Raw genomic sequence first — 24,870 nt, forward strand, 5'->3', positions numbered from 1 at the left:
TTTGTTTTGGTTTGTTTTCTTTTTATTCTTTCCCTTGGATTTCTAAGGGAAACAAAGGAGTCAGACAGAATCCAGCCTGGCCAGGGAGAACCCACAGCCTCGGCTCTGCCAGCCCAGCCTCCTCCAGCAAACATTGCTCATTTTTCTGTGTAGCAATAGGTGACACTTGTCCTCGTCCCACGCAGTCCGAGGGCCACATCTCTGAGTTTTTAAATTACTTTTTCCTTCTAATTAAATTAATTTAATTTTTTTTGCTGCTGCTGCTTCGTTGTTACTCTCATGGGATAAGTTTTATTCTACAGCGAAATGCAATTGTTACTCCTCTGTGTCTTGCAACTATATTTGTTTAAGCTATTTACAAACATTAAAAAAGAAAAAAAATAAATAAAAAAGAGTCTTATGTGTCAGGCACTTTATCCAAACTGTGCTGTGTGCTCTGGAGTTTGTTCCTTGTTCTTTGCAATGACTCATGCAGGGGAACTTATCAGGAAACTTAACTCCAGCCTGTCAACAGGTTTTAAAAGAGAGAAAAAAATTAATCTCTATTTGTTCATCCTCTACTGGTCATGACTGTGTTGTATTTCTGCAGCTTTCTGTTTCTTCAATAAATTATTTTCTAGTCATTCACCCTGGCGTGTGTGGTGTCCTGTGGTGGTGAGGGGGTCACTTCCCTCTCCATGCCCCTTTCACCACCTCACTCCTCTCACGAACCTGGCCTGGGACATTCAGGGATCGTGCCCAGGACGCTGGGGGAAGTCTCCCCCTGTTTTCCACCTGGCAGTGGCAGCAGGGAGAGCTTTCCCAGAGGAAAGACTTTTATTTCTTGGCACCATCCAGGCCCTTCTGGCCAGAGCCCAAGGGAAACACTTAAATTCTCACAAACCCAGTGCAGATGAGGCCAAAGCACTTGTAAAACAAACCCATCGAATCACATGTGCTGCAGGCAGGGCCAAGCCCCCATGAATGACTTCATTGTGCATCTTTTTACCCAAATTTCTTCTCCTACTGTGCCTTTTGCCACAGCATGAGCACTGCTGGCACAGACTGAGGGACCACGGGACCTTTCAGTGCTGCTTTCACCCTTCATGGCACTGCAGAGATTTCCAGGATGGGAGAGAGAAGCTAAAAAGTCCTTTTAATTAAAAACAAAAACTCACAAAAAGGGTGACCCAGTCACCAGTCAGTTGTTCACACACAACTTCTCCAGCAGCCACTGCTGGTGGCCCTGGCTCTGTGGGACGTGTCCCCTGTGCCCACCAGGCAGAACTTTTTCACATCCCCCCCAAGAAGGGCTTTTTGGGACTTGGCAGAGCCTGTGGCCGTAAGTTGTCCCCAAAGATGGGGACTCCAGACCTGGGGGTTTGGTGTGGAGATGGGGCAAGGCACATAGAGGACACTGCCCCTTGTGCAGGGACAGCAAAGGCAGGAGCTGGGAGCGGTGGGGAGTGACAAGGAGGGCTGCAGGAGCCAGGCTGGTCTGGCTGGAGAAGAAAAACCTGCAGATGGTCAATCAATCGATCAATCAATCAATCAATCATACCTGGCTGCCTCTCCAGAAATTAGGGGATATTTTCAAGTTACACTGCTCTGTGCCATCTGGGCTGGTGGAGGTGACCCTGCCCATGGATGAGATGAGCTTTAAGGTCCCACTCAGACCACTCCAGCATTCTGGGACCTGTTCTGTGACGGAAAAGCCACAGGACTGACACCAGCCCTCGGTGGAGAACACAAAACAAGGTTCTTTGTGCAGCTCAGTCCCCTGTGGGTGGGAACGAGCAGGGGTGAGGGGCTGCATCCCCACCCAGCCCCACTGCCGCTCTCCATCGGGACATTTAATTAATTCAGAGCTGGGTTAATGAGTCTGGGTCAGCAGCACGGCTTCTGTGGGTCCAGCCTGGGGTGGGATGAGCCTCGCACAAGAGGAGACCCCGGCGGGGAGGGCTGGGCAGAGGCAGGGGCTGGGCTGGGCTGGCAGCCGGGGGGTCACGGGCGAGGGGCCGGGCCCGGCGGAGCGGCCAGCGGTGTCACAGCTGTACAGATGTGCAAAGGCCCTGTGTCCCCAGCGCGGGGACCATGAGCCAGGTGACCTCTGCAAAGCCACCAAGTGAGATTAAGGGTGGCCCCCGAAAGGAGGGCAGCAGCCGGGTGTGCTGAGGCCGGGGCAGCTACACCGAGGGGCGCTGCAGGCAGGACACAGGCGGGGTCCCCGCGGGGCACGGGGGACCCGGGGCGGTGCCCTGGGTGGCCCTGGCACGCAGGCTGTCCCCGCGGGTGATGAGGCCGGCGTAGCCCGCCTGGTGCGAGAAGGCGTAGCTGGAGCGGCGGCGGAGGGAGGCGCGGGGGACGTGGGACCGCAGCTCCACCGAGGGCTCCGCATCCCGCTTGGCCTGCAGGTGGATCTTCTGCAAGGACATGCGGAGATCAGGGCTGGGGACATCTCCCAGGAGAACCCTCACCCCAAGGGGGGACATGAGGGGAGGGTAGGGACGCCTCCACCAGGGCACGGTTTGGCTCCCAGCTCTACAGTGACCTGATTTTTCATAGGGATGAGGAGTGTGGGGATTTTGCTCATGGAGCTCTGGAGCACAGTGGACTCCTCCCAGGAGAGCCCTCAGGCCAAGGTGGGACACAGGGTAAGCACAGGGACACCCTGCACCAGGACAGGGCTGGGATCCCAGCTCCACCATGATCTTTTCCTTGATGGGATGAGGGATGTGGGGACTCTCCCGGAGGCTGCAAAGCTCACAAAGCTCTGGACCACAGTCTCAACCCCTGCTTCCACCTGGGACTCTTTTGAAGGTATAACCCACAACCCCGGTGGGGGTGAGCACCAGGACCTGCACCAGGCCCCAGACCCTCCGGGGGGTCCTGGAGGACAATTCCTTACTGCAGCCAAAGCCAGACCCTCTCCAAGAGCTGGATCAGGTCTCTTGGCCCAGGCCACTCTGCGGGGCCATGGAACAATTTTGGGAGAGGCCCCTGGAGCCAGAGTTGTGACAGTGTCACAAAGGACCACCAAGGACCACCACCACATGTCCCAGCACTGCAGTCCAGGCTTTCCTGGGGAACCTCCCCTTGCCCTCCATCACCAATCCCAGACACCAACACTGGAGGGGAGCAGGACCTGCCCCTGCCAGGCCCTCCAGCCCTCACCTGCTGGGTGGTGGCTGTGCCCAGGATGGCACGGAAGGCACGGACTGTGAGCGAGGGGATGGTGCTGACCACCAGGGACAGCAGGACCACGAGCAGGACGTAGGGGTCAGTCAGGGCATTCCAGCTGGCATCTGTCAACACAGATGTGATGGTGGGGTAGGGAAGGTGGGGAGGGCAGAGGGAACAAGTGCTGTGGGGCAGGCCCTCAGCCAGGAAGGGCTCTAAAGAGGAGATGGCACCTAAACTGGAGTTAAGAGTCAAGACAGCAGTTCAAGAAGTGGCAATGAGGAGATGATCTACAGGGTGAGAAACAGCTCCTAGCACCAAGGCCAGGGAAGGGAAGGGCCATGGGGACGCCCAGGGCACCTCACCTGGGAAGCGGAAGATGGCAGGGGCTATCCTGAAGGCATCAGCACTTTGGGTCAGGAAAGAGAAGAGGCAGAAGAGGAGCAGGCTGGCTGTGACCATCAGGAAGGACAGCACTGTCCAGTACTGAGTGTCCAGGACAATCTGTGGGGACAAGGGCAGAGTGGCCAGAGCACTCAGTCTTATGAGGGCCATGGTTACTCTCTTCCAATTCAGATGCTTTGTGCAAATTCCTCCTCCATCCCAGGGAGATATCCCAGCCATAAAACCACTAGGGATAGTGCCAGAGCCCAGGGAGTTCACAGATCTGCTGTGGGGCAGGATGAGGAAGAGCAGATCAGTGCTCACCTCCACGAGGACCGACAGCAGCGCTGACAGGGCCACTGTGACAGAGAAGGACTCATAGTCACCCACGGCCTTGGTGCCAACGCGGTCCTCAAAGGCCCAGAGCGCGATGTAGAAGCTGATGAGGGAGGTGCCCACCCCGTGCAGGAGGGTGACACCAAAAACGCGGTAATTGAAGAGCTCATCCTGCTGCCCCACCACATAGAGCTCAGGGAATTCCAGGCTCTTCTTGGCACTCACGTCCTGCCGGGAGAGCATCCCAGAGGGAATGCAGGGACTGGGGAGGGAGAGAATCCCAGAGGGAATATAGGGACTGGGGAGGGAGAGGATCCCAGAGGGAAAGCAGGGACTGGGGAGGGAGAGGATCCCAGAGGGAAAGCAGGGACTGGGGAGGGAGAGCATCCCAGAGGGAATATAGGGACTGGGGAGGGAGAGGATCCCAGAGGGAAAGCAGGGATTGGGGAGGGAGAGGATCCCAGAGGGAATATAGGGACTGGGGAGGGAGAGCATCCCAGAGGGAAAGCAGGGACTGGGGAGGGAGAGGATCCCAGAGAGAATGCAGGGACTGGGGAGGGAGAGCATCCCAGAGGGGATGCAGGGATTGGGGAGCAGTATGGGGCCGCCCCACCCCACACACCCTCTGGGAGAGCTGCAGTGGGTCCCTCTGCCCAGTGGGTCTGGAGTGACTGGGCTGAGGCACCCTAGGACTGAGGGTGAGCTCCAAATGCCAATGCCATGTCCTGGGACAAAGGGCTGTGGAGATGGGTGCAGTGACTGCTGGGCTGATTCCCACCTGCCGCGGGTGGCACAGGGCTGGGTGAGCCCGGGGAAGCCGTACCTGCTCCAAAAGGCCCACGGACAGCACGGGGTAGGCAGTGTAGAAGATATTGTAGAGTGCAATGAACCAGCCCTCATAGAGAGGCTAGAAGGGAACAGGGAGAAGCTGTGAGCTTGGAGGTGCTTTGGAAAGACTCACAAAGGGTGTCCAGGCCTCAGGACACTCAGATCCAAAGACAGAAATCCCCTTGGACTTGCCCCATCCCCTGCATCAGCCCCACATTGTAGGGTCATGCTGCAGACAGATGTGGGGCTGGAGTTCCACATGTTGCTAGTCAAGTCACACTTGATGATGGCCCTTGGGATCAAAGCTCCCATTTTGGAGGAAACCAGCTTAATGCACATGGGATCCTGCATCTGTCCAAGACTCAACTGCAGCTCACTGGGAGATCCCGAGTTTCCCCAGCATGCTTTCTCAATCCAGCCAGGTAAAAAGCAGATAACTGGTGCAGATAACCAGTTGTGTCTCAGTCAGACAACTGCAAGGAATTGGACATGGCCAGGGAGAGAAGGGGACCAAGCTGGTGATGTGGACACGTGTGCTCCAGGCAGTCCCAGGCACAATCCCTGCAGGGGATCCTGAGCAGGGGGAGCTGCAACTGTGGTGTAGAGACCCCCACAGGATGGACGTGACCCCTGCGTCCCTCACCTGGGCCGTGAATCCGCTGTGGAAAGCGAACCACACCTGGGCCAGCAGGCCAGCGAAGGTCTTGTAGAAGAAGTAGCGGAGGAATTTGCAGATGCGCAGGTAATTCCAGCGGCCGTGGACCAGCAGCAGGCGCTGCAGGAAGGAGAACTGGGCCAGGGCGTAGTCACTGCACTGCACGGCCTGCAGCCCCTCCAGCCCGCTGATGCCCACCCCGATGTCTGCGGCTGCAGGGGGCAAACACACATGGGGAGGTTTGGGGGGAGCTGGGGGCTTGATTTCCCTGTGGGCTGTCCCCTGGGATGTGAATCCAGGAGTGACAGACAAAGGGAACAAACCCCCTCTATCCCATGTCCTGGATATTCCAGGGCACAGCCCCGTGTCAGGCCTGCTGGGAGGGGCAGGGATGGCTCTGCCAGCTGCCCACCTTGGGGTTTGAAGGTTCATCAAGGTTCATCCCAGATGCCAAAAGCTCGCGGGCCACCCTGCACTGGTCTCAGGCTGGTCCCTGTCCTGTGCCTCTCGCTCCCCTCCCAGCACAGCAATGTGGGGGACAGCTTTGGGGCTTCCCCTCCCAGTTCCTCAGCCCAAAGGGAGGGTGAGGGGGTGGAGATGACAAATGGGCCACCACCACCACCAGTGGGACACACCAACGGAACCCCAAGCTTCCCGTGCCTGAGGCTCACTTTTGATCATGTTGACATCGTTGGCCCCGTCCCCGATGGCCAAGGTGATGGCCTTCTTGTGCTTCTTCACCAGCTGAACCATCAGGGCTTTCTGCTTGGGGGTCACCCTGCAGCAGATCACGGCCTGGCAGCTGGTGGCCAGGTCCACAAAGGCCTTCTCCACCAGACCTCCCTGGTCCTGCGAGGCCTCGGCCCTGTCACAGCACAGCCACCGCCACGGCCACCCCTTCTTCTCCTTCTGCACCTCTCCCGTGTGGAGGATTTTGTCCTTGGGGGAGACCACACGAGGCTGGGACCTCACCCATAGCCCTCAGAGCCCCCAGCTCCTCAGCAGTGCTCTTAAATGCCCCAAAGGAGTGACTCTGGTTTTCTCCAAGTTTACCACAGAGCACGTGCTGTGACCATGAGCCCAGTATGTCCCAGTATGACCACGAGAGCTTGTGATGGCCACCCAGCCTGTGTCACCCCGGAACACTGGGCAGCTTTGGTCAAAGCCCCCCAACACCAAATGCTCAGTGCAAGGTTGTTCTCCTCTCCACCCTTCATTCCCCAGCCCCAAATGGACTTTTCCCACCTTTTGGGCAGGAGAAGCACCACGTCCTACATGTGCTGGTGCCACCCAGGACTCTGATACCACCAGGGCAGGAACAAACATCAGGCAGGGAGCAGAGAACAGCATCCAGGTGCCACCTTACCAGGAAGTCCCCACTGATGATGATGGCTCTCTTGTGGCAGGGAGCCTCTGGGCACTGCTGGGAGAGGCGATGCCTGCACGGGGCGTCCCCACTGCCACTGAGGTTGTTGTTGCTGTCCCAGTAAGCCTGGAGGATCTCGCTGTGGGAGGAAGGGGGGTTGGACATGAGCTGGGGACACTGATAATGCTGGTGAGACCTACAGTGGGCCTTGGTCATCTCAAAGCTAGGGAGATGGGACCTGGTGGGAACAGGAGGAACAAAGAAGAGGTTCACTGACATCAGAAATCAGCCTGGTTTGGAGAAAAGCTGAAACCCTTTCTGGTCAAAGCCTGCCAAGGAACAGTGTGGGTTGGGAGAACAAACAGATGGGGAAGCCTGGAAAAGCATTAGATGAAGACCATGGACATCCAGGCTGGCACAGGGAAGGAGAAGCACCTCTGGCTGAGCTGAGCTCTGCCCACCCTGCCCTAGTTCCTCTGCCCTGGAATATCCACAGCAGGGACAGCAATGTCCTGAGCCAGGAGGGGACGATTCCTCACCTGACCTCCTTCTCCTCCAGGATCTCCATGTCGTCCGTCAGCAGCCTGCAGGCATAGCCGATGTTCATTGCTGTCTCTGCAACACCCAGCGGTCAATGGCCCATGGTGCTGCCCCCCAGCCCAGGGCAGCCCCCAGCCCTTGGCTCCAAGAGCCCTTGGTGGGCAGCAGCTCCTTCCCCTGCCTCAGTTTCCCCTGGCGGGTGGGATGTGCTGCTATTGGAGAGCAAAGGGAGCAGCAGGACCAGTTCCTGCTCACTCCCAGTGGCCCTTGTCCTCTCTGCTCCTGGTTAGGGGAGAAGCTGAAAGTGTTGGGGGGGTCTGGGGGTGCCTCCACTGACCTTGTTTGTCTCCTGTCAGCACCCACACTTTGATGTTGCCCAGTTTCAGCAGCTGGATGGTCTCAGGGACTCCCTCTTGCAGCTTGTCCTCGATGGCCGTGGCCCCGAGCAGCTGGAAGGGGTGACTGGGTGTCATGGCACGGGGCAGGGCAGGACACAGAGGTGGGAATCACCCCTGGATCCAACCAGCAGCCCTTGCTGGGGGTAGACACAACTTGACAGCTTCAGCTTGACACCCCAGTGTCCACTGGCATGTCCCAAAGTCACCCCTCAGGGAAAACCCCACCTGCCCTCCCACCCAGGGAATGGGTGTTGGGTTGGACTTTTCACCTCCTCGCTCTGGAGAGACAAACCCCCCATGCCTGCCCTTTGGGGCACAGACGGCTCTTCCTGACCCCGGCCCCATCCCACCTGCAGGTTCTGCTCCATCTCCTCGTAGAGCCTGTCCAGCTCCTGGGCACGGTCCTGCAGCAGCACCGCGGCCTCACGGTGCCTCCGGCTCCAGGCATGGAACTCGGCCTCGCTCACCTCCCTGCTGGCCACGCACAGCGTCCTCAGCGTCTCCTCTGCAAAGCGCTGCAGGGAGGAGACATCAGGACTCTCCTCCCTCCCCAGGATCACTCTCACAGGACCAGGGCATCACCCCAGGCCAGCCACGGGCAGAGCCAGAGACACTCTGGGACCTGGGTGTCTCTCTCTGGCTCTGACTCCCTTCCCCCATCCTACAGCATCCCCACGAGCATCCTTGGATGCAGTTGGTCCATGCAGAACACCCAAGGTGGATCCCATGCCCTCTTACCCCCTGTCCCACATGCAGGTGAGGCTCCTAGTGCAGAAGGCAGAACCAAAATCCCTAAGGCAGAGGGAGGAAGAGCAGCAGGGCACTGACTGCAGGACACCCAGCCCAAAGCCAGCAGGAGGGAGAGCAGTCCCGTCAGCCTGGGCTGGAGGGGGACTCACATCCAGCGCCCTCTCGGTGAGGGTCTCCTTGGGCCCTCGCCCCCGCAGCCGCTCCAGGATGACGGTGTCGGCGCCCTTGGTGTACAGCCGGATGGTGCCCTGGGGGTCTCGCACTGGCATGAAGGGGAAGGACACCTTAGGTCCCCTCAGAGATGGCTCCCATTCATGGCTGTCCCTGCCCAGTGGCCACACTGGCCTGTGCTGGCCCCCAGAAGGCAGCACAGGGCTCGCCGGTGCTTTTCCATCTGTGGCCATGGGAAGCGCAGGAACATCCCCAGATCTGCACCACCACAGGGCAGAATTGGGCCTCAGGGACTGTCAGTTCCTCACACAAATCCTCTGAGCCCTGGATTTACTTCCTCTCTCTTGGCTGCTCAAACCCTTCTCGGCTGCCTTGACCGAGGTGAGCAAATCCACAGGGATGACCAGGATGACCCTTAGGAGCCCAGTGCCAGCTGTGGCCACCTGCAGCCGTCCCAGTGCCATCCCTTGTAGGGCTGAGCACAGAAGGGACCCTGGAGGGGCCCCCTGGCACAGCCCACCCCACTCACCCAGGACAGACATCCTCTTGCGGTCGCTGTTGAAGTCCAGCATGGCCAGCACCTCGTACGTCCTGGTCCTGCCCAGCTCCCTGACGGTGATGGTGTCCTGTGTGCGGCCCAGGAAGACATAGCCCAGGCTCCTGGCTGCCAGCACCAGCGCCTCCTCATCCGGGGAGGCTGCCTGGTAAACCAGCTGGTCTGCAGGAGAGGAGGAGAGGTCACACTCAGAGACTGCCAGCCAAACCCCACTGGGACAGCTCAATGCCCTGTTCTTGCCCAGCAGTAGCTGTGACATCCTGAAGCCTGAGCAACCAGGCTGGGGAAAGTCAGTCCTGCTTGTCTGATCTGGAGAGGGACCTGGGGCAAGGGCCTGGGGTGACAAGACAAGGGGGAATGGCTTCCCACTGCCAGAGGGCAGGGCTGGATTGGAGATTGGGCAGGAATTGTTGGGTGTGAGGGTGGGCAGGCCCTGGCACAGGGTGCCCAGAGCAGCTGTGGCTGCCCCTGATCCCTGGCAGTGTCCAAGGCCAGGCTGGACAGGGCTTGGAACACCCTGGGATAGTCAGACCCAAACCCAAGTCAGACCTTAACCCAAAAGTGTCCTTGCTATGGCAGGGATGGAACTGGATGAGTTTTGAGACCCCTCCTAACCCCAACCATTCCGGGATTCTATCGTCCCTTTTCTCCGTTGCCCCAGACAGGATTATCCCCCTTGTGCTTCAATTCCCACCCACGAGCTTTAAAACACCCCCAAACACAAACCCATGACACAGGGACAGTGGCACGAGCCGTGCCCAGGCTCTCACCCCCACTGCCGCCAAACCCCACCACGGCCCCACAGCCCCGAGGGGCAGCTGAACCCACCGCCCCTGTCCTCCACCATGACGGTGTGGCAGAGGGCCAGCAGCCTCAGGAACTCCCTCAGCACCGGGTCCTCGTCCCTCCGGGCGGCCTCCAGCAACCTCACGTCGCAGACACCCGACAGCGGCTCCCCAGGGCGCTGCCAGGCCGGCCCCGAGCCCTGCGGGAGGCACAGGCCCTGGGGTGACTTCATGGTGCTTGTGTCCCCAATTTCTGTTCTGCCTGTGCTGTATATTGAATTCTGTGCCTCTAAGACTGGCTCTGAGAGCAAAGCAGGGAATGAAGAAGCGCCAAGTTTGTTTTGAAAACAGCTCTCACTCCTGCACATTCCTCTCTGGACAGTGATTTGTCTGAAGCACAGACTGGCAGCTGGGACAGAGATATTTTTTGCTTTTTAGCTAGTTTTAGTTAGCTAGGGCAGAGAAGTTCCCTGGACTGTTTTTTTCCTTTTTCTCAGGGCTGTTTAAATCTGCTCTGGACTGAAAACCCCAGAGGAGCACCCAGGGCTGGCACCTGCGGCCCACCGGAGGGGCTGGGACTGATAAAAACTGAGTGAGCTGAGCTACACCCACAGCAAGGATTTCCTCAGGTTTGCCATCTCTCTTCAGAGCAGAGAGGTTTTATTGTTTCATATTATTCATTCTTTATGCTTGTGGGCATTTTGTTTGTTAAATGAAGTGTTTTTTCCACTTTCTCTGACAAAGTTTTTTTCCCAGACTGGGCTGTTTGGGTTTGCTTCCCAGACAGGCCCTATTTGGGGTTTTCCTCCCAAATTTGCCCTGAAGCAGGACAGGCAGGATGCAGTGACTGAGCCCAGGGCTCCGTGTCCCCAGGAACTCGGGGATGTGACAGTGGCACTCTGCTGGCACAGACCCGGGCCAGAGGCTGAGCCTGGCCCTGCACTGCCCACACCAAGGGGGTGGGTGTGAAACAGCTGAGAAAGCAAAAACCCTAAAAATCAGAACTGCATCATTTTAGAACCCTGCTTCCCCTGTCCTGAATGGCAGCTGAGGAGGGGCAAACTGGCCAGGCCCCTCTGAGAGCCTGGAGCCTGTGGGAAGCCAGCTGAGCTGTGCCTGGTGTCACCAGTGTCACCAGTGTCACCAGTGTCACCAGTGACAGCTCCAGGGAGGGGGACTTACGCACCGGTGGCTCTTTGTTCTCATGGCTTGTGCCTGGACCTGCCAAAATAAAAACAATCCAGTTAATAGTGGGCTGGCAGGGGGCTTGGAGCAGCTTCTCTGGAGTGACTCCTGCTCCTGCTGGCCAAAAAAACAGCAAAAAGGCCCCAGTTGAGCATCTGCTCAGTGTTGGACTCCACTGGGATACCCAGACCTCACTTATTTGGCTTTTTGTTCAGATTTTCACCATGATTTTAATGTTAAAAATTCAGGCTGCATTTCCTGGGATGTTCCGCATTTGACCCAAGACTGCTGGGATTAGGATGATGCTGCTCCACAGAGATGGAATGTGCTACACCAGGCAGGGAAAATTTGGTTTATTCCTGCCTAAAAGCTTTGCTAGGTTTTTTTAGGGCCTCCTTTTTGCTTTTATCACTGTCTATTTGTCTCAAGCACAGGATACTTATCTCAGGAAAACAGGGCTTCATGCTAAAGCTTGGGCCTGCCCTGCTCATTAAATTTCACTAATTAAACATCATGATGGCTCCCAAAGCGAGCCAAGAGCTGGAGTACATACAGCAATGAGAAGAGGAAGGACTCAGCAATTTACAAGGTTTAATGGGGAAAACCAAATAGAATCATTAAAAATAATAAATTTTTAAATGTAAAAAAGGTTTTAAAACCCCAAAACACCCCAAATGGACTAATAAAATAAATTAAAAAAAAAAGAGGAATTACATATGTTCACTCTAATTAAACAACTTAAGGACAATGATAATTTCCTCGCCTCCTCCACAGGTCACCTGAAAGCCTCAAAGTGCCCAGATTTGGCAACCAAGCTGGAGATTCCCTAGAAAACGATGAAAAGAAAAGCAACAGCTCCTTTTTCTCTACAAGACCTTAAAACAAAAGTCCATGGGCTCTCCTGGCCGCTCTCCTGTTTCTCCTCTGCCTGGGCCAGCATCAGCTCATGATTCCAGCTGGGATCCACCTCACCCACACCATGTTCCGTGTAGCTGTCCCAGGCTCCCACCCCAGGCTCCCTTTTTTATCAGGGAAAACTTTGCTGATCCCAGTTGAGTTTGTGCCATGAAACCTCTCCCGTGTTGGAGGCCAGGGCTGTGGGACCAGGGAACACCAGACCCGTGGGACCTCAGGCGTGGTGGCCCTGCAGAGCCCCAGGAACGTGGGGGGTGAGGACAGGGAGAATTCCTGCAGCACCACCAACACCAACCCAGCTGTCCCAAGCACTCAGGAGGTGTGGAAAGAACCAGCTCCAGGCTCAGCAGAGCCCCTCCAAACCCATCCCAGCTCTTGACTATGGGTTACCATAGATGGTCCCGTTGACGCAGCATTTCTTGAAGCTCATGATGTTCTGTGTCAGGGTGCCCGTCTTGTCCGAGAAGATGTACTCGATCTGGCCCAGCTGGTCACTGAGGCTGGTGCTCCTGGCTTCAGCTGGAATGTCCTTGGCACCGTAATACATCTCCAGATCCCAGTTGATGAAACAGCTGTTCACCAGGTAGATGAACTCAAGCCTAGGGAGTCCAGGAGGAGAAAACAGGGAGAAGGAGATGGTGTTCCTCACAACCCAGGGGCACTGGGGACCTGACACAGGAAGGGAAGGCAGGGGGAGGTCCCCACCTTGATCCTCCTGCTCTGGGCTTAGGGGAGGCCAGAGGGCTTTCAGGCTTCCACAAAGCTCATCACCCACTGGGTCCCCTCTGGAATTCTGGCCCTTGGTAACCAAACTCACAGATCTGGAGGTCCAGTGAAGGGCCCAAAAGTTTGGAGACAGCTTTTTCCAACACCCATTGTGATTGTTGCCTGCACAGAGCAGCTCTGCCCTTCTCCTCCCTGACCCTGCTGCTGCCCATAGGAATCCCAGAAATATCTCAGATCCTGCTCCCAGGGAGCTGCACCTTCCTCAGAGCCATCCTCAGCCTGCCCACGATTCCCGACACCAGCCCAGGGCTTGGATCCCTGTTCTGCTTTTCCCCTGGGAAGGTCTCAAAGCACATCCTTGGTGTTTGTAGGATACACACCCCATCCACCCTTGCCCTCTCCTGGCTAAGGGAGCACCTGGGAATGACCTGGGCCACCCCTTGGCCTCATTTTGGGGTCATGACCCAAGTCCCAGGTGAGGGGTGAGGGCAGGGGGTGGATGCTGAGCCCTGAGCCCAGATCCCTGCCAAGCTCCGTGGTCCTTACGTTATGTACATGGACATGGGAATGATGACACTCAGGAGGATGGTGAAACCCCAGAAGTTGAGGAAGGCCTGCTGGGCAGGGCTGGTGTGCTTGTAGAGGGCAGCCAGGTATCCGTGCTTCTCCTGGAACGTCCTGGCCCAGAACCCAGAGGCGACGGCGAGGCCCAGGGATGTCACCAACAGCAGCAGGAAGATCTGGAGTGGGAAGCCAGCATGACAATGTCCCAAGATGAAAAAGTCCCAGAATCACAGAGGCCACCTGACTCTTCTCTAGAAGGCTCCAGGGAGAGCTCAGAGCCCACTCCAGGGCCAAAAGGGGCTCCAGGAGAGCTGGAGAGGGACTGGGGACAAGGGCTGGAGGGACAGGACACAGGGAATGGCTTCCACTGCCAGAGGGCAGGGCTGGATGGGAGATTGGGCAGGAATTGTTGGGTGTGAGGGTGGGCAGGCCCTGGCACAGGGTGCCCAGAGCAGCTGTGGCTGCCCCTGGATCCCTGGCAGTGTCCAAGGCCAGGCTGGACACTGGGGCTTGGAGCACCTTGGAAGGTGTCCCTGCCATGGCAGGGGTGGCACTGAATGGGCTTTGAGGTCCCTTCCCACCCCAACCAGGTCTGGGATTCTCTGATTCTCTGAACATGTTAAACCCAAGATATTTTGGGGCAAATATTCAAGCTGAAGAAAAGCAGCAGCACCCACGCAAGAGGCCTCTCACGAGGAGCCCTGAGAGGCACCCCAGGAGCAGGGCAGAGGTGTTTGCAGCACACCCACCACGATCACCAGCCGATCCATCAGGTGGTCCAGCTTGGTTTTCTTCCTCTTGATCTTTCCACAGTTCCTCATAATTTTGGAATCAAACCCTGGGCAAGAAACGTTTCCAAAGTAAAAATTCAAGTCCCCAGAAGGTTCACCTGGAGGTCAGTGAGGCTGCTTCCCTCCATAATGACACCTCCCCTCCCCTAAAGAGCCTGGAGAAGACTCTCCCTCCACCATGTCCATCGAGCCGTGGCTGCACGCTCCAAAAGGTGACCCTCAAGCAGCTCTCACCCCTCCCTCTCCCCACTGCTCCCCATGGCTGAGCTGCACGGGGTTGGATCCGGGATGAGGCGCAGCTGGGAGAAAACCCAGGATGAGGAGTTTGGTTTGGAGGTTTCAAACACCTCCTCTCCCGCCAGCCATCCCGACACCACCGGGACACACCGCGGCAGCTCCTCCGCCTTGTGCCAGCGCTGGAAGCACTTGGGCAGCTGAAAACCCCGGTGCTGCCGGGGGGTTCTGGCCCTTCCCGGCGTGGGCAGGGACACTCGCCTGCGTAGAGCACCAGGCCGTAGCACAGGGCGGTGTTGCGGACGCGGCAGCCCCGCAGCAGGATGCGCTCGCTGTCCAGGGCGTGGGCGCGGCCCCGCCAGCGCAGGGTGCCCGTGAAGGTGTGCATGCGGCTGTTGGGCTCCTCGCACGTCACCCGCCCTGCCACAGGGAAGGTCAGGGGCCAGAGAGAGCCTTGTTCACCTCTCAGCCCCACGTGTGCCCCCCAGAGACTCCCGGGGGGTGCTCGGGGAGATTCGGGGTTTGTCAGGGGGTCTCTAGGTGGGATTTGGATGGCTCAGATTAAGGCGAGTGGAGGTGCTGGGGGTTGGTCAGTGCAGGAATCTTGCTGGGGTGTGAACTGGAGAAGGTACAAACACAACCCCCTTCATCCCCAAGGCCTTGGAGAGGGGAGTTCTGCACCCTGGGGAGGAGCAGCAGGGCTGAGCTCAGCTTTGGGAACCAAGAGCTTGGTTCCAGTGGGAAAATCAAGATCCAGGGCAGGGGGAAGGTGCACAGCCCTGGTGGATCCATCACAGAAGTGATGGGAAGAGCCTCCCCACCAGGCCTTTGGCTGCCAGCCTCTCGTTGGACTGATGGGGACAGGGGATCAGGGAATTCCCAAGGCTGAATCCATCCCCCCGCAGTGGGATTGGCCACATCCTCCCCCACCCAGCGGACTCACCGTCAAAGGCAGCCATGCTCTCCTCGCTCCCCAGCTCCTGGTGGGTGACCAGAAGGGCCTGTCTGAACTTCAGGTTTGTTTCCCTGTGAGCAGTAGCCAGGGAAAGGAAAATAAAACAACCCTGTGGGGTGACAGAGCTGTTCATCCTCCTGTCAGGCCCAGGGACAGAGGCAGCCATTAATTATCAGGCAATTACACAAGTGATGGCAGTGAAATGCCAGTGATGCCACACGTGGAGCACTCGTGTAGGAAGAGCCCTGGCCCAGGGAACCCTGCCATTAAATCATCCTGCACAGGGAGGGAGGAGGACGGGCTGGGAAGGAGCTGGGAGATGGAGACACTGGCCTGACATCACCAGGTGCTCTGTGGAACCCTCACCAGAGCCTTTGGACTCCCATTTTCAAATTTTGTGGTCAAATCTGCGTTTCTGGGGTGCCTGCAGGTTTGGTTTTGGAGGACCCAAAACATCCTGTGATTTCTGCTGAACCCTCCCAGCACTGGTGGGTCCCCAAGACCAGGGTCTCCAGCCTCTGGCCCTGTCCCCACATGGCCAGAGGCATCCCTGTCCCTGTCCCTGTCCCTGTCCCTGTCCCTGTCCCTGTCCCTGTCCCTGTCCCTGTCCCTGTCCCTGTCCTCACCCATCAATGTCAGCGGTCTCCACATAGCACAGGCTGCTGGGCTCGGAGCTGCACAGCAGGAGCAGGTCAGCCTTGAGGAACAGAAAAGGAGAAGAGAACACCTGGGTGAGCTCCTGCTCACTGATTTCCCCCAGGGCACAGCCAGCCCCCGACACCCCTCACCGGGACAACGCTGTCCTTGTGCAGCCGCACGATGTCCCCGACGCAGACGTCGCGCCACTTCTGCCAGCGGAACCTGCGGGGGCATGCAGGGGACAACTTTTTGTCCTGGGGGCTGTGGGTGTTTCAGTCCCTGCCTGTCCCAAATTCCTGGAGGATTTGGGTCTCCAGATTGTTATGCCACCTCCAGAGGGCACCGAGGGTGGCACAGGACCCGTGTGTCACTTCCATGTCCCTGTACCTGCAGGTGACGGGGACTTTCAGCACCCTGACCACAAGTGGGAAAAGCTCATCTTTCCCTGGAGCAGTGCTGAGCAGGGACACGGCTCCATGGGTTGGATGTGATGACCTGGAGGAATTCTGTGGCCAAGGAAAGCCTCCCCCAGCACATCACAGCAAACTGGGGCTTTTAGAGACCTGCTGCCCGTGACTGGGGCATGGTCAATCCCACAGGAGGACCTGTAGCACATTTTGGGAGGGGCTGGGAGCCTGCAGAGCCCAGGATAGTCCCACCAAACCCCTCCTCAGCTGCTCAAGGGTTCTCTGTTGTTCCACAGGGGTGTGGAAAGCACAGGCACAGCTTCCCAGAGCCCCTCACCTCTTCCCAGCCAGGATTTCACAGGGCCTGCTGTTGATGCTCCTGTCGCTTCGGTGACGGCCCTGCACACAGGAGAGACAGAGAGGCCACAGCACGGGCATGAGCCATGCCAGGCTGTCCTGTGCCACAAAAACAACTCCCTTGATGCCACCACCTCCCTCCCCAGCCCCAGAGCTGCCCTCTGAGCCATGGGAAGATGTGTTGTGATGAATAAAGAGGCTGAATTCCCCCCAGGTATTTCTGGGGACCAACCTGGCACTACTGCCCGTGGTCAAGGTATTAAAGATGACAGGAATGGGGGTTTGGACCCCAAGGAAAGCAGCCAGGGCATCACATCTTCCCCAAGGGAAAATAAAAACAGACATGGAGTAGATGATACTCAGGACTGATGGAGGGCAGCACCTCCTGAGCTTCTCAGTTCAGCTCACAGCAAAGGGCCCCTCCCTGCCAATGTCCCCAGGGTCACCCCTCACTCACGATGTCATCGACGAGGTCTCGCAGCCCCCGGATGAGGAGAAGGCAGCTCAGGGGGAACAGCAGGGTGTACCAGGGCAGCGTGGAGATCTCAGGGAAAGTCTGGAGAAGGAGAATTTTACACCAGTGACACAACTCCTGTCATACCTTGGGACACTTAGGGTGGCTGAGTGACTCCCTTGCTCCCAAGCCAGCACCCAAGGGTGTCAGGAGCCCATCTCAGACTCATCAGATCAATGTCCCTGTTACAGACACCTCTTTTGGTGGGTTTCCACCTCTTTTTGAGGCATGAAATGCTCCTGGGCCTCTGACTTTGGAGGGATGAATTTCTGTTTTGGTGTGGTGAATGTGAGCTTCGCCTACATGGGAACCAAACCCATTCTATAGAATCAAGGAAAGATTTGGGTGGGACAGGACCTCAAAGCCCATCCAGTGCCACCCGTGCCATGGGCAGGGACACTTTCCACTGTCCCAGGCTGCTCCAAGCCCCCTCCAGCCTGGCCTTGGGCACTGCCAGGGATCCAGGGGCAGCCACAGCTGCTCTGGGCACCCTGTGCCAGGGCCTGCCCACCCTCACAGCCAACAATTCCTTCCCAATCTCCCATCCAGCCCTGCCCTCTGGCAGTGGAAGCCATTCCCTGTGTCCTGTCCCTCCAGCCCTTGTCCCCAGTCCTTCTCCAGCTCTCCTGGAGCCCCTTCAGGCCCTGCAAGGGGCTCTGAGCTCTCCCTGGAGCCTTCTCTTCTCCAGGTGAGCACCCCCAGCTCTCCCAGCCTGTCCCCAGGGCAGAGGGGCTCCAGCCCTTGGAGCAGCTCTGTGCTCTCCTCTGCACTGGCTCCAGCAGCTCCACGTCCTCCTGATGCTGGGAGGCTTTTATTTAAAATAACCACATTTAACACAGCCCCTCAGACCTCCCGAAAGACACTGAACACCACGGAAAGGCCACATCCTAGGAAACCTTTTAGCCCAGATTCCCTGCCCTGAACTCCAGAGAATCCTCCCTGGGCAGAGCCCTGGCACACTCAGTGCTCCCGTGGTGCCCACCCCACCTGGAGGAGGATGACGAAGACGAAGTAGACGTTGGCCATGCGGTGGAACTGCTCGTAGAGGTTCAGGGGCAGGAAGGTGAGCAGGTTGTACTTGGCTGTCCTGATGGCATTGCCCTGTGAGGGAGAGGGGGTTCACAGCCACGGCCAGGGGAAATCAGGGACCTGCTCTGCAAAGGCCAAAACGTTCTGGTATTCTTAGGATTTCTCGCAGCACAAGAGATGCCTTAAAAATATATTATCAAAGCTATAAGGGGAAACAAGGATGCATCAGATCCAAGGGCCGTGTAAAATTGAGAGCAAAATCATTTGCTTGTGGGTTTGTTCTCCATGAGTGCCACCCAACAAGAGCTGGACTCGGATTCTTGTGGGTCCCTTCCAACTCAGAATATTCTGTGATTCTGACTGTGATCTAAAGCCCAGCTCACTGGCCTAGATGTTATTTAGCTAAAAATAAATAAATACATAGATAAATAAATAAATATATAAATAAATAAATAAATAAATAAATAAATAAATAAACAAATAAATATCTGGTTTTGCTCACTCAACACATTTTGAAAAATCTTTCTCTTGATTACACCACGAGACTAAGAAATCTCCTTCACACAGCTCTGCTCCTTCTCCAACAGCTCTGGAGGGCCCCAGGCAGGGAGAGAGCAGCACTTCTCCCTGGGGATGGTGTGTGTGACTCTCCACCCCTCTGCAGCCCCCTCTGGAGCATCTCTGCCGTGTCCCCCCAGCCACCACTGGCTCAGGGATGAGGGGCTGGGGAAGGGAAGCCCAGGGCCCTCCTGAGCCTCCTGGCTCACCGAGTATTTCCTCTTGCTCAGGCAGAAGGCAGATTTCTTCTTGAACTGCCTGTGGTAGCTGCGGTCATTGGCTCTGACCTCCCAGGTGAAAGCTGCAAAAGCAAGTGGACATCCCCCAGTTCCTGTGGGAGCCAGGCCAGGCACCAGCCTGCAGCCTCCAGGGCACAAGGGCCAGGGATGGTCACTGCTGGGGTGGCACAAGGGCCGGGGATGGTCACTGCTGGGGTGGCACAAGAGCTGGGGATGGTCACTGCTGGGGTGGGCTGGGTCTCAGGGTCAGTGACAGGGGACAGAGAGAGCAGGAGACCAGAACATTCCAGAGCTGTAGGAGTGGTGCCCACACCTCCCCCCGAGCCTCAGGGGCACCCCTTGGGCTCAGGGTCTGGTTCACAGCTCAGGTTTGGTGCTCAGGCCGTGTTCAGGAGGAATCCCCAGTCTTGGCTGTTCCAGTCACGGTCATTCCTCTCCCAGTTCTGTTTTTCCCATCCCACTGCAGCCCCTGCCAAGCAGGAAACGTCCCAGCCCTGTTCCCAACACCTGCCCCAGCTGACAGCCCTTCCTCATCCTAAATCTTCTTCCTCCCCATTTCACAACCGTGTCCCACATTCAACTTCCTCATAAAGTGTCTGAAAGCAGGGAAAATCCCCAAACCACACCCCCTGCACACTGACCTGGCATCTCCTGCTTCCCACGTGGGCAGCCTGGGGCTGGGTCCTGCTCAGCCATGCTGGCACCGCTGCCAGGACCTGGGGACAAGGACAGACACCTGAGACCCTGAGCAGTGACTGTGATCCCACTGGGCTGCTCCAGCTTCCCAAGGCCCCAGGGCAGGACACCCTGTGCAGGGACATTCTCCCAAGCAGCCTTCGCCCAGCCCAGCTGCCTGTGACAACTCAAAGATGTTTTTGCCCTTTGAGGAAGTTATGGGAAATCATTTGAAGTCATTGATGAGGAATTGGAGCTCTCCCTGTCCTGCCATCCCACCCGAGCTCCCATCGTGCTGGGAGAGCAGCCACCTCCATCAATGACAAGATTTCCCTCATGCTTGGTGGCTCAGTGACCTTCCTGCAGGGATGGTAGTGAAGATTAATTAACGTTTGTGAAGCGCTTTGTGATCCTCACATGAAAGGAGGCAGTGAGGGATAAAGCATTAATTACCTTATTATTAAATAATCCCACCAGAAGTCAGTCCCTGCCGTTATTTCTTATCTCACTCCTTTGATCACTTTTTCCATTCTTTAACCCAAAGTATCAACTCCTCTCTTGCTCCCTGTGGGCATTGGTTTGTCCCAACACACTCACAGATGCCACTGGCTGCGCATCCTTCCTCATCCCAGGTCATCTCAAAGAGACCCAAACACCAACAGCACCTTGGCCCCTGCAGCCAAGAGCTTGCCCAGAAAAAGCTTTGATCCACAAAATCCTTCTTTGCCACCCAGCACTTGGTGCTGTCCCTGCCCTTGGATCCTAAATGACACCCTGAGCTCAGCACACACAATCCCAGAGTGGTTTGGGCTGGGAGAATCCTTGGAGCTCATCCCATTCCACCCCTGCCATGGTCAGGGACACCTTCCACTACCCCAGGCTGCTCCAGCCTGGGACACTTGCAGGGATCCAGGGGCAGCCACAGCTGCTCTGGGCAAATTTGGGTCCCAAATGTTGCTTTCTTTGTTTTCACAGCATGGCTGAGGAGGAAGGAGGGGCTTCAGGGAGCTGCTGGGGGTGATGGGACACTCTGCTACATCCCAAAGCTATTTCTATTCCCAAACCATTCCTGCTCCCCTTTGTCCCAGGTCAGGGGGAGCAGGAAGAGCAGGGGGATATCTGGAGGGATGAGGTCTGTCCCACACAGAAAGCCCATGGAAGCCTCTCGGTGCCCAGACCGGCTGTGACCAATTTAGTTTAGGCAAAATAGGATTGACACAGAGAAATGCAAATCTCCCACCCTGCTCCCTGCTGTGACCCCACTCCTGTCCCTGTCCCAGGGTGCTGCCAGATGGGGACACCTTTCCCTGCAGACAGACAGGGACAAAGGAGGGACACCAAACCCCTCCATCTCCTGCTCCTGGCATGCACATTGCCCTCTCTCCTCCCGCCAGAGGGATGGGTTCCCCTGGGACAGGGATATGGGGGATCTCCTCAGAGATCAGGTCAAGGGATACAGGCCCAGGGGAGGCAGCTGCTCCACAGGGAAAATCCAACAGGAGACAAGAGGAACCTCAGGGTATCCAGGATGGAGAAAACCGAGTCACCTGCAACAAACCCTGATCCCATCCCGGGCAGTATCCAAGGCCATGTTGGACAGGGCCTGGAGCAGCCTGGGACAGTGGAAGGTGTCCCTGCCATGGCAGGGGTGGAATGGGATGAGCTCTAAAGTCCAACCCAACCCATTCTAAGGTCCCAACCAGGGCAGGGCCAGGGGTGGCAGCTGGGATGAGCCCTGAGCCTCAGCTGAGCTCCCGGTGAAGAAATCCGGATTCAGGCTTGGAAGTCCAGAGCCAGGACTGCAAAGGGACAAAGCCAAGGTGAGACACAGCCCATCCACTGGGACAAGACAGCTCCAAGGCCAAGGGTCCACAGCAAGGCCCAGGAGTGTGGCCAAGCTGCAGCCAGACCCACCTTGGGGGTTTGATCTAGAACTGAGCCCTGGCTGAGCTTCCCGAGCCTGGGGTGATGGGTGGGGGGTCCCAGGGGGCTGCTCAGGGCCAGTAACCCTGGCTGTGCCCCCGGGGCTCTGATCAGTGGCTCACAGCATCCTCTGCCCTCACTCCTCACTCCAGGACAGCGATATTTGGGGTGAGGCTGACAGTGAGAGATTCCAAGGTGTTTTCCTGGGCTTGCTGCTTCCAGACCAGGCTGGACCCTGCCCTGAGTCTCAACCAAGACACTCTGAAATTCCTGGGTTTCTTTGTGGTTATCCTGGTCCCCTCGTGCTCAGGATCAGGCCTGAAGCTGCTGATCCATCGTGTCCCCACCGTGCCTGGCACCTCTGAGCCCCACTGTGCCGTCAGGGTCACCTTTACGCCTATCCAGGCTCCACTCAGAGCTCCAAAGCATCCCTGTCCCAAACAAAAGCACGGCTGGCCAAGCACCTGCAGCTGGCACAGGCAGGACTCTCCATGGGGCTGAGTGCCTTGCAAAGGCAGAAGGAATGCTGCCTCTTGCCAGGGCCTGGAGCAGGGGGAAAAAAGGTGATTCAAAGCAATGGAAAAATATTTTTGAGGAGGTATCTGAGAGACCTCATTCCCAAGAAAGCTCTTGACAAACCTCACTCATCACCTCAGTAATTAGAGATTAAAACTGCACTTTGGGGAGGTGGGAACAGGCTGGAAGTTGGTGCCAGGGCTCCCTGCCAGCCCCAGCCACAAGGTGGGACAGCCTGGACAGCCAAACCCTGCTCTGGCCCCGGTCCGGAGTTCCCTGAGGGGCCAGGGAGGGCTGGCGGTGGCCAGAGGCACAGGACATCCTGTGACCACTGCCCCACACCGCAGCGAGCCCAGCAGTGAGCGGTTAACCCACGGGATGTTCCCCAGATCAGCACCTGGGGTGAAGCAGGGAATGTCCCGTGCCAGAGGGCTCCAGCTGTAGAGCGTCCCCGCGGTGCTGCCGGACGCTAAGAAGCCCCAAAGCAGAGATTTCTCACCCCAAAAACGCCGTTCTGGGCTATTGGAGGCTTGCATGGCTGAACAGAAAGGCTCAGGGAGGACCGGGCACGGCGCCACGAGGGTTTGGCCCAGGGTGGTGAAACACGCGGAGATTTATGTCCCTGATTTATGTCCCGGCTGATCCGACCGCTGCCACGGGAGTTCTGTGGGGGTTTTGTTCTGAAATCACCGGCTCAGCGCCGAGCTCTCCTCAGCGCAGGAATTGGTGTGAGAGCTCCGGGCTCCCCGGGAGCGCCCGGCACAGGCAGTGCCCACAGCTGGGGGTTCCCGGTCACCTCCGTGCCCGCCCGCTCCTTCCCAAGAAGAACCGGCGGGGACAGGACCAGCCCGACCCCTGTCCCCTTCCCGGGGCTGGCTCACGGTCCCGTAACCCCTCCCGTGGGTGCTGCTGTTGTTTCCCTGATCCCGGTGGGTCCCGGTGGGTCCCAGCCAGAGCCACCCCGGGGACGCCGCCACCGCCAGCCCCGCTCCGGCATCGCCCCCGGGCCAGCCCGTGCCACCCATCACGACAGGCGACAGTGACAGCGGCCCGGGCCGGGCTGAGCGGGTCGCGGGTGTCACCTCCCGTCCCCGGCACGCCGGAAACACCCCCGCGCTCCGGCCGGGTGGATCATCAAAGCCTCTCGAGTGTTATTTCCCCAGCTCCCAGGACGTGCCCGAGCCATGAGTTTCCCTCCGCTCGCCCTATTTTCCAGCTGCTCGGACGTGGTTCCAGGTGCAAAGGCGGCTCCGCCATCCCCAAAGGCTGCTCCGTGCCCGGCATCCCGGGCAGCATGGGCCGAGGGGCTGCCCTGGCACCCCGCTCCTCCCGGGGGAGAGAAGCAGCTCCCTGGAGCCACCGAGGACCTGCCGGCCGTGTCCCCCCGCTCCCCCGCTGGCCCAGCCGCGGTGAGTGGCTGTCACCGTGCCACGCTCCCCTCGGGGTCCCTGTACCTGCACCGATGCCCGGCGACAGCCCCGGGCAGTGCCGCGCTCCTGCCACCTCCGCCAACAGCGGGACTGCTGCCACCCGCCCTGCCCCACGCGGGACCGTGGGGACAGCCCATGCCACACCCCCGCAGGGACCCGCCCGCCTCCCCTCCTGCCCGTCCCTGCCCGCCGGGCCCCCGGCCAGGCGCCCCCGCTGCCCTCCCCTGCCCGGATTTATTGTCTCGGTTCAAAGCAACCCGAGCTGCTGCTGCCGGAGCCGTTCCCGTGGGATCTGTCCCGCCTCGGGACGCGGTGACACGGGCAGGGTGTCCCTGCCACCACCCCAGCGCAGAGCCAGGGGGTCCCAGACGGGATCCCGGGGCGGGGTGGGCACGGGGCAGGTTTGGGCAGCCCGGGGCAGGGTGGGCACTGGGCGGTGTCACTGGGGAGCAGCGGCCCCCCGAGCCCCCGGCATGCGGCAGCAGCTCGGGGGGTTGGGCCGTGCCTTGGGGACCGAGGAAGGCGGGAGAAGGGGACAGCGAGGAAGAGGAGGCCGAAAGCACAAACGGGCTCCCGGCAGTGCCAGCACCGGGCCTGCGAGCCCAGCTGGGGACAGAGGCCGCTTCGTTAGTGACGGCAGCTAATGAGGCCAGAGCCTGGTGTCCACCCCGCACTCATCCTGCGCACCCGCAGTGGTCCCGCGATCTCCGTCATTACGTTAATTACTGCCTGCAATTAACCGCAGAGACCCGGAGGCGATCACCCCGCGCCAGCCGCACAGTCCATGAGGCATTGACTGCACAGCCGGGAGCGGCTCCTGCCGGCTCCGGGAGCGGTGCCTGCTGTGTCCCTGTGTCCCCATACGTGTCCCTGTGTCCCCACATGTGTCCCTGTGTCCCTGTGTCCCCACACGTGTCCCCATGTCCCACATATGTGTCTTTGTGTTCTCTGAAGTGCACCCAGGTCCCCACACATGTCACTACGTCCCCATGTCCCCATACATGTCCCCGTGTCCCCATGACCCCATATGTGTCCTCGTGGGCCTCTGTCCCCACACGTCCCCACATCCCCCTGTTCCCACACATGTCCCCATGTCCCTGTGTCCCCATGTCCCTACACAAGTCCCGATGTCCCCAGATGTGTCCCCATGTCCCTGTACATATCTCCACGTTCCCCTGTGTGTCCCCATGTTCCCACTCTGGGTGTCACTGGCAGCATCTGACCTGCACTGGGGACAGATTTGGGCTCATTCCCATCCTGAGGTCGCTCCTCAGCTCCCGACAAA

At 58.2% G+C, this 24,870-nt stretch overlaps 1 protein-coding gene across 3 annotated transcripts; it reads right to left on the reverse strand.

Moving 5' to 3' along the window:
* ATP8B3 (ATPase phospholipid transporting 8B3) lies at window positions 1-23,740 on the reverse strand. Of its 3 annotated transcripts, none has more exons than XM_063403126.1 (28): window positions 23,610-23,740; window positions 19,683-19,757; window positions 19,012-19,103; window positions 18,203-18,316; window positions 17,159-17,257; window positions 16,682-16,743; window positions 16,087-16,159; window positions 15,925-15,995; window positions 15,287-15,369; window positions 14,605-14,763; window positions 14,068-14,156; window positions 13,301-13,494; window positions 12,419-12,627; window positions 11,115-11,149; window positions 9,972-10,128; window positions 9,117-9,305; window positions 8,566-8,678; window positions 8,017-8,181; window positions 7,606-7,717; window positions 7,268-7,343; window positions 6,729-6,867; window positions 6,034-6,301; window positions 5,351-5,574; window positions 4,703-4,786; window positions 3,868-4,107; window positions 3,525-3,663; window positions 3,154-3,284; window positions 2,034-2,399 (listed from the first exon to the last, which is right to left on the reverse strand). In XM_063403126.1, exons 2-28 carry the CDS (start codon window positions 19,735-19,737, stop codon window positions 2,166-2,168), a joined length of 3,606 nt encoding a protein of 1,201 aa, XP_063259196.1. In that variant the 5' UTR covers window positions 19,738-19,757; window positions 23,610-23,740; the 3' UTR covers window positions 2,034-2,165. The 3 variants fall into 3 exon arrangements, with proteins under 3 accessions (XP_063259194.1, XP_063259196.1, XP_063259195.1); XM_063403125.1 differs by having other exon boundaries at window positions 2,034-2,402; XM_063403124.1 differs by lacking the exon at window positions 3,154-3,284 and having other exon boundaries at window positions 1-2,402.
* Between the last annotated feature and the right edge of the window lie 1,130 nt (window positions 23,741-24,870).

This window comes from Prinia subflava, chromosome 8, assembly GCF_021018805.1.
Source record: "Prinia subflava isolate CZ2003 ecotype Zambia chromosome 8, Cam_Psub_1.2, whole genome shotgun sequence".
NCBI classification, from domain to species: domain Eukaryota; kingdom Metazoa; phylum Chordata; class Aves; order Passeriformes; family Cisticolidae; genus Prinia; species Prinia subflava.

Excerpts from the sequence above, each read along its gene's own strand:
- ATP8B3 (XM_063403124.1), bottom strand. The coding sequence starts at position 19,737 with ATGGCTGAGCAGGACCCAGCCCCAGGCTGCCCACGTGGGAAGCAGGAG. Across the intron at positions 14,157-14,604 it reads CGGCCTGGTGCTCTACGCAG|GGTTTGATTCCAAAATTATG; the intron begins GCGAGTGTCCCT and ends TTTCTTGCCCAG. Across the intron at positions 13,495-14,067 it reads TGGATCGGCTGGTGATCGTG|ATCTTCCTGCTGCTGTTGGT; the intron begins GTGGGTGTGCTG and ends TTCCCACTCCAG.